Below are 11,860 nucleotides of genomic sequence, written 5' to 3' on the forward strand. Positions count from 1 at the left end.
CTAAACCATTACCATTATAATTTTGTATTATTTTTCATTATAATGATTTAAATATTATTAAAATTATTTAAATACATTCGATTATTTGATATACTTTTTGAAATGCCAGATGAAAAAAACGTTTACTTTATAATTCTTGCTAACCAATACAATGGACAGATGCTTTTAGTTATGTTAAGATTGTGAATGCATAATAACAGATATACTGATAATATAAAATAGATTTTTTTTTCCCTGGTCCATGACATTTACTGTTCACTGAATGAGAAATAAACATGGAGGTTCCTGTAGTTTTCCCAATTTAGGTAGCTTTCCCTTCCCTGTTAAATGACCATTACTCCATCTCTTGGGCAGTGATGAATGAAACATCATTAAAGCAGATTGAAGTTCTGATAGAAGCCCATAGGAGCACAGTGCACACCCTCTGAGATGATAAACGACTAGCAAGGAAAGAGAGACGTGTGCTCATGCTCATGCATTTCCTGAACACACAAGAAGCATCTGATGGGACTGTGTGCAGGACAACAGCACTAACTCAACGGCAAGGGAATGGGCGTTTGCTGAGGCTGACCCCCCAAAATATCCTCCAGTTTACTGGAGCTAAGAAAGGGAGGAGAGAAGCAACAGACCTGAAGAAACAAGGGAAGAGTCAACACATAGTGTATTTTCCTCTGCTGGATTTGGATCACATTTGGTGAGTTCATCTTTTATTTGGTCTGCTTTTACTGTTGTCTATGGTTTGAAATGATAAAATATAGTTATAAAAACAAAACTTGAACTATAAAGTATAACAGCATAACACTTTACCACATCACACTCTGCTGTGAAAATGACACGACTTTAACAAAGGAATGAACCTGTGCTTGAACATAATCTTATAATTGTATAATAATCTAAAGTCTGAATGATGTTTTTTTGTTAGTGTAACAATCTCACAGAATTATTAAAGGCAGGTTCTGGGAGTCTGACTTTGCCAAGGGCTGTTCTTCTCTAGTTTTGACCTAAGGAAAAACATGGCGTGTCTCAAGACTTAGAAAAGTCTGAATGAGTGCCTTCATTTCTCAGCTCTGGACTTCAGCCATAGACAGTTTACTTAGTATTTATTACTTCCTGCCCTTTTCCAGCTAGACGTTTTAGCAAAAGCAGAACTGTTAAAACTAATTTATATATATATATATATATATATATATATATAAACACTATTTTATAATAAATCTAAATATTTTTAAGCTAATATAATAAAACAATAATAATACATACATAAATTATGTTTTCTAAATAACATAATATAAAAATAATATTTAAACAATTTTAAGTGAAATGTGTTTATAAACAATATAATAGTAATAATACATAATACCTAAAACATTTGACCCGTTTTTGAAAAGTGACATATGCGCCCTGATTTACAACACACAAATACAGATGTGACAGTTCCAGATGTTGACAGGTGCTGTTGATCACCATGGCGTCGCTTCTGATGTTTGTCACACTGCTTCATCTCATCACACTGGCGGTGCTCTTCATCGCCACCATGGAGAAGGCAAGTATTTGAAACTTTGCAACATATAATCCCTTAAAACGATTTGATAATTTCTTCAGAATGGTCTGCATATGTCTGAAATCATTAATGCATATTTAATCTTCTGTATGGTTCAGTCCTGGTGGGTTTGGGACGGCACAGAAAACTCAGACCTCTGGTACAACTGCAGATTTGACAATGAAACGGAGGCATGGTCCTGTGAATCATCAAAGGAGACGGGTAAAATAATCGATTTAAGCACAAATGCACTCTTAACATACATCACCACTGTTTAAAGCAGAACTGTCTCTGTTTTGTTTCCATCAGAGTGGCTTCAAGCTGTCCAGGTTCTGATGATCCTGTCAGTGGTTTTCTCTGCCATCTCATTCCTGATATTCCTGGGACAACTCTTCACCATATCTAAAGGAGGACTCTTTTACCTCACCGGCGTCTGCCAGGCATTTGCAGGTAAGTGCTTCAACTAAATGTGCTGTATTTCTCGAGGTTACCATCTCCAGCCCAAGCTAAATCACATAAACACCCGTTTCAGTTGCTCTGAAATAGATAATAGATTGTTCTGTCTTCTCAGGCCTCAACGCCTTCACAGCTGCGCTCATTTACACTCTGCACAATAAAGAAATCCTTCAGGACTCGCGGGAGTTGAGCTCGGGACACTTCGGGTACTGCTTCTACTTGGCGTGGGTTTGTGTGCCTCTGCTCCTGTGCAGCGGAGTCATGTACATCCATCTGCGCAAAAGGGAATAGAAACGAGTCTCCTGAAAACAAATAGACAAGTCATGTGAAGAATGTTTGCTGTTGACATACTCTACTGATTGATTATAGACTTTATGATAGCTTATTTAGACTGTATTTAGCCATATATAAATATACACAGCTGAAATATGGCCACAACACAACCCATGCTGAAGGGCAGCACAGCTTAGTTAACTCTTAAAGGGCAACCACGACTAATCTATCTGATTAGCTGAATTATATATAATTTAATAATAGGGGCCATGTAACTTAATCTTGTTTCATACTCAAGGGATACTTGTACACATTATAGTGGTATCCATAGGCTAGAGTTTTAAGGTGTATTTTTATAAATAAATTTGATTAAGAGATTAATGTCTGATTTCAATTTCATTATCGTGTGAAAAAATTCTTTACTAATACACTTCAAGACGGTTGACTTCACAGACCTTGGGAGTGCATGACAAACTCATGACTCCAGTTTCTGAACTAATAGCTTCCATCACGCCGTCTAGCATGATCTTACAACAAACAAAGCTTTCAAAAACAAACCGTTTCCTGACATGCAAAGGTCACTTTTTTATGGGGGAAGTAAATGTAGGATATCAGCACCTGGTGGTGCCATACTCTGAAACACTCCAAAAAACAACAACAACAACAAAGTGTTCTCCAATGCCAGACAAAGGGGTTTAATATCAGGTTCAGCACAGCTCACAATCACACAATATCTCCAGAATTCTAGTCAGTTTCTGCATAGAATACAAGAAGGCCACTGATGTGTTCACCAGCAGCAGTGTCCAAGACAGAAGTTGGCTCTTAATTTTATTATTTTAGAATCAAGCTAAATATAATCATAAAAAAAATCAATATAGTGTGACACTCTAAATAACAAATAGCCTAAAACATCATAAATGAAAGATTGTGTTGTGTAAAAAAAAAAAAAAAAAAAAAAAAAAAGTTTTGATCATTGACAGTTGAGGTTGATCTGGGGCTAGATGGGGCTAGAATATAAGGCTACTTTAACTTTAATGACAGTTTTGAGAGATGAATCACAGAGAGAGGAATACAATTGAGGAGGAGGTAAAGCAAAGCAGCGTATAGCTGGATGTCAAAACTCTTCAGAAAGCTCTTTATTTCAATCTGAATGTGTTCAGCAGTTATTCTAAAACTGTCAAATTTGTTAGTTCTTCTCTTTGGTTCCTCCCTCTGTCCCTTTAACTGTCTCACAGTGAAACTGCTTCACCTTCGTTTCCATTTTTGCTTTATCAGAAACACCCACCACCCCAAAACTGTCACAGAGGAATAACAAATCACTAAAGAAAACAAAATTAAGTAATCAGAAGTCCTTTTCAGTCCCCCGTATCTTCAACTCCAGAGTGCTTTAATAAAGCTAGATCATCGGGTGACTCTGTCACTTTATCCGCTGCACAATGACGGCGTTCAGCAGGTTGGCCTCCTTCAGCGTCTGGCTCTCGTCCGTCAGCTCCTTGTTGGGGAAAGTCGTCATGAGAACGAACTCGGTGGCAGCTAAAGCCGGGCGAGCGCTTGCCACAAACTGACGCACATCAGACACCCTGTGATGCAGAAAGATGGAACAAGTCAGTCATGAGGAAGATTTTCATGCTATAGGGTTCCTCTCAAAGCATTTTCACAAAGCTTTTACCTGTGGGTGTGGTTGAACTTCTGCACCAGCCGGCCTCCGTCGGCCAGTCTGATCTGGATGCTAGTGACCGGTTGAGAGCTGTCCACACTGATGGAAGCACTGGCATCAGCTTCGCTGGCGGTCTGGTCCTGCGGGATTCTCGGGAGCGACACCAACTCTGGAGTGGCACTGAGGGAGGTTTGTGTGAAATAGGAACAGTTACGCTTCAAAAGGTCAACCACATGCAAATATATAACTTATAATGAAGAAGCGACATGGAGATTACAATATACAATGAATTTGTTGGAAACGCAAAGTAGCCATCAATCTAAACAATCCACTATTTACTAGGTGCTGCATGATTAAAAACAAAAGAAAGTTGCAATATGGATTAGTACAATGAACAAATCACGAAAGCTGTGATTAAATAAATATATGCATCTTCTCAAATTTGTAACTAGAAGCTCTGTAAACCCTGCAGTTTTAGGTCAAAATAAAAGCTTTGATGGTTAAAAAAAAAGAAAAAGAAAAAAAATTATTAGTTTTGTAATTTCTTCAGTCATTCTGTAAAATAAAATTTAGCCATTTTTTTATACTATAATAATGTTACAATTTTTTATTGTAATATACAAGTAATAACATTGTTGCTATTATTATTACAATTATTATAGTCATACTGATACTTTTGGGCCAAATTGTGCACAGCACAACAAACATGGAGCTTTAAAAAAAATAAACATTTCCCCAAAAGTAAATAAACAGCAGCAAACACAAAGAGGAGACTGAAGGGTCTGCTAACGCCCCCTGGTGGCAAAATAGATACACTGTACCTATTAAACAAGTCTTAAAAAGTTAATATAATTGACTAATTAACCACCAATACAAATCAACAAAATATTTGTTTGTTAACTTTATCCTTTATGTTTAATACTTAAGGAGTATTTTTGTGGGTTTTAAATATGATCTATTGTCTACTTTGCATATGGTGTATTTTTCCCCTCTTTTGTATATTGTTATTTACTATCTACTTATTCTATTTTTATTATGTTTATTACCTGTCAGTGTCATTCTGTTTGTTCTGTGCAAGCTTCTGTCACCAAAACAAAATCCTCGTATGTGTAAACATACCTGGCAATAAAGCTCTTTCTGATTTTTCTGATCGTTTTTGGATTTTTATAATTATTGTACAATAGCTGTTGCAATTAGCATCAAAGATCAAATTGGCCGCTATTAGCAATGCTCCTTTCATTATGTATAATAAAGTCTTTGTTGTTGTCAGGAGTATAAAGTTCCATGCAAAAGAAAATATTATAAAACACACTACTGACGGTGTAGACAGACGCGGTCTAATCACTGTTAATCTAAAAGCAAATTAACCGTTTAACTTCAGAAAAAAAGATGTCAAGTTACAAAAGGCTGTCAGTGATTGCTTCATTCAGTCAATAAGTCTTCCTGTCCAACAACAAGGCATTAGCCACACATGTGTTTCAGCATTAGAAAAAGTGTACTTAAGCAATGCAGCAGAAAATGAGTAATGAGGAAAGAGTTTTCTAACCTGCCAAGTTTCTGTCCTTCTCCAGTAAAAGCCTTGAAAGCAGATTTGGGTTTGGTAAAGTCTTCATCCCGATGGTCCTCCATATCTAGGTTTACCTGTCCACCTCGGAAGCGCTGTCTCAGTTCCAGAGGAATCTCCCTGTGGAGAGAAAGAAAAGGGTTTTCTCATCTAATTTGACAGCCAGTTAGAAGAGGACTGTATAACAATGCTCAACAGGTAAGGGTTAGTCAAAGTTAATATCAAGAGGGCCCAACATAATACAATTTACGTTCTTATGGGTGCAAAGAGCACAATGAAAAATGTTGGGTGACCTGAGGGAGAACTAGAACTTCTGTTGATTAAACTAAACTTCTGCGAACTGTCAAAACAACCAAATATCAGTGAATGGATCTGGAGCTCACCCTCTACGGACCGACTCCAGGAAGAGAGCGTTCCCGGGATCACTGTAGTTCCTCAGCTCTCCGTTATCCAGACTAAACCCCGTCTTCCAGAGCTTCAGCACCACATGCACCTGTTGACACAGTACAAATCACTGTAGCTGATCTCTGGGTCTCACTGACTTCAGCAGGCACGGGCTACTGACTCACGTCTTGTGAGCCGCTGGACTGTCTCAACCCTCCTGCCACATAAGTCGACTCCTCCTCTGGTGCTGCGCCCAATCGATAACCACCACCCACAAACGGCTGAAGAATAAGCAGACAAAGTCAAACAATCACAAGAGATATGAGGGCACAATAAGCAAGCATATTATCTCTAATTTACATGATAGTGTTTTCAGTGGAGGAACTACCTTGCCGGATTTGCTGGATTCTCCGGGTCCTTTGCCTGCTTTGTCAACAGGAACCGCCCCGTGCTCCTTAGCACCTTTAAACAAGTCCTCAACCACCTCATTTGGGCTCTTCTTTTTGGGAGGACCAACAATCTGCTGCCCACTGTGTTCTGAGCCACCGGCATAGAACCTGCGAGAGGAAAAGTCAGACGATCTCACTAAAATAAAACATTAGATGGTATTTGTGAGTAAACACTGAATTAAAGGCAGTGTAAAGGCAGAAGTGAGAGTATTTGTTTTAATATCTAGCGATTGAGAAAGCACCATATTACAAAGTATATGTGTATAACACTGCATGGTACCAAGCACTTTTGAGGGGTTATCCCACTGTGTATGGTACCTACTATGTGGTACTTTTTTTAAGTACCGCCTCGGTTGAGGTTCCTAGTGAGCTGTACCGATACTAAACTGTGATGTGTAAACACTGCAGATCAGTGACTGGTCACAGAGAATGGACACTACCAGCATTATTGATTACAAGAATTGATTACCTCTGGCCTTCCTCGTCACCCGTCTCGTCTTCATCCATCAGATTTCTGAAGGACGTCACTCGGTGCTCACTGAAATCGAGAGATTACATTAAAATGTTATGACTTCAACCATACAGCTGACACGGCAGAATTGAAAAACTTGTGGCTTGTGTTACCTTGGCCCCGTGGACCGACTGACAGAGCCGGACTCTGGCGGAGGGAGGGTGGCGATATCATCATCTCCTCCATCCTCAAAGAAATTAGCTAAAGCAAGCTGAGGACACAAGAGGAGAGAGAGCGGTCACTCACACAGACAAAACAAACCGCCCACCATCTGCCTTCAGCAGTTAGCAAATTAATCTGTTTAATATATTAACGACTTCAAAATAGCTCGATTTAATATAATTCAGGACGAAAAACAGTTAGAACGGATGTAAACAAGAGCATGAGATGAGGCTAGAACTGCTAGCTTCAGGCTGAATTTCTGTTTAAATGATACCGGCACAGTTTAAAATCTTCTTAATCAAAGTAATACTGACTATCAGATCCTGAAGCGTGAATCACATCATGTAGCGTTATGATTAACCAGATAATCCATTTTAAGACAATCCTGGTGATTTTAATGAAGAGTGACTTGCACATTTCGTTAGCCGGCTATACAGTTCACTGCTGCCAGTGGAGTCCGCTGAATCCTAGTCTGCAGTGTTTGTGCTTCACAGCGTAATATTTAACTGATGAAGTGACCCGTGTGCTACTGACCTGTAGGTCCCAGCCGGCTGACTCGAGGAAGAAACGGGCTCTCTCTTCATCAACATCAGTCACAGCCACGAACCCCCTCACAGCTTCTTCATGCTCAGACATTTTGGTGTGTCACGCTCAGGAAAGATCCGACCGGAAACGGGGAACCGAAAGCTTAGTTCCGCTGTTTTGGAGCACGACGATAATAGTGTATTTTTCTGTTTTCATTTCCGTCTTTTTGTTGGATCGATGTTAATGTGATGATGATTTTGTTTAAAGTTTTAAAAGTACTTTCAAGGCGCAAAAAAATCGACCACATATTGGTTTTCACATGTTTATTTAGTAGGCTATACGTTGGCATATTTTTTTTATGTATTTAAAATATATATAGTGCAGATAATCCTATAATTGCCTGGGAAGAGTTGAGAATTCAAAGAAAAAGTCAGGATGTATAATATTTATATTGACCAGCAGATGGCAATAAAGAGCCTTCTGTTAGTCACATATGGGTCACTTTCACTACGCAGTAGTCTTTTCAGGTCTACATCATGTATGTTTTGTTATTTTGGATAAAATGTGTTATATTTACAACTTTTAAAGGTGTCGATTTTGACTAATTATATTTAGGCGTAAGTGAAAAATTGGTGCATCAAAAAAAAAAAAAAAGGTTTTGATTGAACAACAGTTTTCTTGTGTCCTCAAATTCACTTTCAATGCTGTTCGCCCTGTTAGTCAAGTCCTAATGTATTAACAGTTTTTTTCACATCCCAAAGAATTTCTTTCAGTTAGATAACAGTTAGATTACAGAAACACTTTCTGATATCAGAAACTCAAACAATAGCTACAAAATATCAAAATTATCTCAAGTTGACAATGACATGAACGCTGCAAGCTAAATTTAACCCCATGCTTCCTATACCTATACTTCATAATATTATAGCATAGTAATAATAATAACAGTAATATGTTTCACAATATAAGCATGGTCATTTTTTTATGGCTTCAATGTTTCTGCATAGAAAATAGCCCTACACTACAGTGCCTTTTCCCGCCACGTACAACAATTTAGAAATAATACATATGCATCAATATTTTTTCAGAAATAAAAATCTGGGTTGTAAGATTATTCTCACATGTGATTTAATGCTGCAGAGTTTTACACTTCAGTAGACAGTAACTTATTTATGGTGTGACCTGGATTTCTCTGGATCTTTTTCCTGTAATATCCATTCATTAGCAAATGCTGATTCAAAGGTCCCTGAACACTGGCAAAATATGTGCTAAATTAGTTTGGGAGGATCTGATTTAGCACATATTGTTTCTGGAGAGAAACTTGGCGATGCTTTGTTTGTTTGCAAGTGCACCGGCTCGTTTGATCTTCACAGATAATCAGGTTCTGGTAGATGACTAAACACCAGAGCATTGCTGTCATCATTCACCCCCAAGCTTTCCTTCGCTATCACACTCACTGCAGCTGCTGCAAGAGAGCAGTATGCCCTCAACTGTAAGAGCACTTTTTTAATCATCTTTAGGGAAATCAATTCTATTTTTATATGCATTTCTGCTGTATGATCTTATTGATTTCGAAAAGTGTGTCCTCGTCTGCAATCAATTATACAGACATTTACTTGATATATATCCCCTGTTCCTCATAAAAATCCAAGATCAATTTTTTTTAAGTTGCATCAATCTGTCAGAATTATATGATTCTCTGACATTTCCATTCTCAGGAATCTGAACAGATATCATGCAAAAAGTATGTCAAAATATGCATCAAATGTTCCCTTATGAAATATGGATCGGCTACAGTTGTTGACAATGATAACGTGTGGGTGTGTTCAGCGAGGGAGAAAGAGGAGAAAGAGGAAGAACCAGCCTCAACACCGTCAGCCTGTCGTTGGGCTCCAGTCACTGTTGCGTTAAAGAGAAGGGAAGTAGTTCACGACACACAATACAAAGAGCAGAGGCCTGCGACCTTCAACTGCAGACAGTATCCCAGGGCCAGAACGAGGAAGGACGTTCTGCTTACATATCAAAATAGCAATTTCCTCACTTGGTGTGATACTAGAGAAGACAGACAAGTGTGAATTAGCAAGATGGCTGTGAGCAATATGACTCATCTGAGACAGTGTATGTTCAGATAAATCAATTTTAGAAAGGTTATATATTATGTACCACCAGCACAACTAGATAATCTTGAGTTCACAAGCTTTTATCAGTATGATATGTGTGCTTATTCTTACTGACAGATCAGGAAGAGCGTCAGAGAGGAAGACTAAGGTGTGGAACAGGACGTTTAGGGTCAAAGGCTGCACCTGTGATGCTAAGAGAGAAACTTATATATATAACACAAGCACACATATACACAGACTTTAGAGGGCAAACAAATATGTATTCATTTTATGGATTAAATATGTGTAAATCAATTTTAAGTTGCAATGCCTGCTGCGAATTAGGAAATGTAATTTGCATTTATTTCTGTTGTGTCAGATATTCATATTTACAACATATGCAAGTTCACCAATTAATCATTAATTAACTAATTCAGAAGTGGTTCTCCGCTTGTTTTCACAGAGCACCATCACCATTTCAGATATGAGATACCAAGTCATAATTATGAAACTATAAAATCAAAATGATCAAATACTGAGTAACAATTACTAGATAAGAGTAGATATTATGAGACACAAAGTGAAAATTATAAGATATTATGTCTAAATTTTATCTCATAATCGTAATATTTTTTTGTCAGAATTGACATAGTCTACAGATAGAATGTGGCTTCAAATAAATAAATCTAATCTTTAATTTATTTGACCATTTTATGGTTTTCTCTGATGTCCAAACAGGAAAGTGGATCTATTCAGCGAGATGATATATTCTGTTCATATAGCAGGACGGGAGTGATAAAAAGAAAGCGAGAGCTGCTTTTACGTGCGTCAGTTTCTGTGCTGATAAGACCATAATGCATCTCTTTTCTGGCTGGGGTTTTAATGGGCATCCCATTCATCCCCTCCCATTCATACCTCCAACCTTCCATCTGAAACTGAATGCTTGACCTTTGACCCATGAGCCTATCAGAGATTATGGCTTCAAAACAGAACTCATTGTCTACTTCCTCTCAAATGATGGTCACCTTTACTAATCGATTCCCACGGGGACTAAAATCATGAAGGATCTTCTATCCTAAGCAAGAAAGATACTTGGAGGATAGTACGTAAAATGTGGACACTGTAGACAAGGGAAATGTTTTCATAATTATAACGATAATAAATTATAGCAAGGCCACTTTCCCGTGCTATCTGTTCCTCTTCTAGGATTAGCTCTGTCTGTATGGAGCTCTAGGTTAGATATGGAGAAAAAGTTTGGATCAACAGGAAGAGCTCTGCTCGTAGACCGGAGAGCCATGAGACTCTGCTTCCGTCTCTTGTCATCTTTCCTATTACAGACATCTTTTACAACACTTTTACCATTGTATTCGTCACTGAAGAACAATCACATATATCTCTTTTCACTCTTAAAATACAAATTTCTTTATTGGCATTCATGATTCCATAAAGAACCTTTAACATCCATGGAAACTTTCCATAGCACAAAAGGTCCTTTATAGTGGAAAAAGGTTCTTTAGATTATAAAAATTAGCTTTTAAGAACTGACCACTGAAAGTTTCTTTGAGAAACCAATTTTTTTTTTTCTATAGCACTGTTGCGAAAAACCATGTTTAGGAATCTTCTTTATTTTTAAGAGCGTGCTGTGATATCTACAGAACCTTTCGTGCATTTGAAAAGTTCCATGGATTTAAATAGTTCTATCTTGGATGGCTGTCAATAAAGATCGATTATTTTAAAAAATACTCTCTTTTTTTAGTGTGTATGTGTGGTATAGTATAGCACCTCAAACGCCCCTCTCTATGACCTACAATTTTTCACTCTGACAGTTTAATCAGAGTTCAACTTTACTTCTGCAAGCTTCACTCATCCGGACCTCCTCTCCTCCCTCCTGTCCATCCGTTTCTCTCTTGACCCTCCCATTTTCCATAAATCAGCTCCAATCTGTCTCTATCTGTGTTGGCTGTCAATCCACCTGTATGTATGCACGGATGGACTCAAAGTGGCTTCACTCCATTATGTTCTGAAAGTTGAGTCCTATTTATCAGCGGAGATCACAGGATGAACATAAACCTCCCAGAGTGAAATCATATCTTCTCAGAAAATGAGAAGAAGACTCACGGTGTGACCCACCCTGCTATTACAAGAGCCCACATATGAGATAACACAGAGTTTATAAAGCGGAGAGGACAGATTGATCGCCCCCTTGCCAGAGTGAGAGTAGTAAATCTACTACTGTAGCA

The 11,860-nt window shown here is 38.1% G+C and overlaps 2 protein-coding genes across 4 annotated transcripts; one reads left to right on the forward strand and one right to left on the reverse strand.

Annotated features, from left to right (window-relative positions):
• The first annotated feature begins 416 nt into the window (after window positions 1-416).
• Window positions 417-2,646, forward strand: LOC127944545 (epithelial membrane protein 3). 3 transcript variants are annotated; one of them, XM_052540559.1, is made up of 5 exons: window positions 417-694; window positions 1,426-1,543; window positions 1,660-1,762; window positions 1,850-1,990; window positions 2,112-2,646. In XM_052540559.1, the coding sequence occupies exons 2-5, from the start codon at window positions 1,466-1,468 to the stop codon at window positions 2,285-2,287; spliced, it is 498 nt and encodes a 165-aa protein (XP_052396519.1). In that variant the 5' UTR covers window positions 417-694; window positions 1,426-1,465; the 3' UTR covers window positions 2,288-2,646. The 3 variants fall into 3 exon arrangements, with proteins under 3 accessions (XP_052396519.1, XP_052396520.1, XP_052396518.1); XM_052540560.1 differs by having other exon boundaries at window positions 1,441-1,543; XM_052540558.1 differs by having other exon boundaries at window positions 418-694; window positions 1,451-1,543.
• A 292-nt stretch (window positions 2,647-2,938) lies between these two features.
• Window positions 2,939-7,698, reverse strand: LOC127944537 (NSFL1 cofactor p47-like). Its single transcript, XM_052540542.1, has 9 exons — window positions 7,531-7,698; window positions 6,948-7,045; window positions 6,793-6,861; window positions 6,263-6,431; window positions 6,060-6,155; window positions 5,874-5,983; window positions 5,473-5,610; window positions 3,939-4,106; window positions 2,939-3,849 (listed from the first exon to the last, which is right to left on the reverse strand). Exons 1-9 carry the CDS (start codon window positions 7,630-7,632, stop codon window positions 3,687-3,689), a joined length of 1,113 nt encoding a protein of 370 aa, XP_052396502.1. The 5' UTR covers window positions 7,633-7,698; the 3' UTR covers window positions 2,939-3,686.
• Between the last annotated feature and the right edge of the window lie 4,162 nt (window positions 7,699-11,860).

Source organism: Carassius gibelio, chromosome A23, assembly GCF_023724105.1.
Source record: "Carassius gibelio isolate Cgi1373 ecotype wild population from Czech Republic chromosome A23, carGib1.2-hapl.c, whole genome shotgun sequence".
NCBI classification, from domain to species: domain Eukaryota; kingdom Metazoa; phylum Chordata; class Actinopteri; order Cypriniformes; family Cyprinidae; genus Carassius; species Carassius gibelio.

Coding starts and splice junctions, on each gene's coding strand:
- LOC127944545 (XM_052540559.1), top strand. CDS start 1,466: ATGGCGTCGCTTCTGATGTTTGTCACACTGCTTCATCTCATCACACTG. Junction 1,544..1,659: donor TCATCGCCACCATGGAGAAG/GCAAGTATTTGA, acceptor TGTATGGTTCAG/TCCTGGTGGGTTTGGGACGG. Junction 1,763..1,849: donor TGAATCATCAAAGGAGACGG/GTAAAATAATCG, acceptor TGTTTCCATCAG/AGTGGCTTCAAGCTGTCCAG.
- LOC127944537 (XM_052540542.1), bottom strand. CDS start 7,632: ATGTCTGAGCATGAAGAAGCTGTGAGGGGGTTCGTGGCTGTGACTGAT. Junction 5,984..6,059: donor AGTCCAGCGGCTCACAAGAC/GTGAGTCAGTAG, acceptor CTGTGTCAACAG/GTGCATGTGGTGCTGAAGCT. Junction 3,850..3,938: donor AAGTTCAACCACACCCACAG/GTAAAAGCTTTG, acceptor TCTGCATCACAG/GGTGTCTGATGTGCGTCAGT.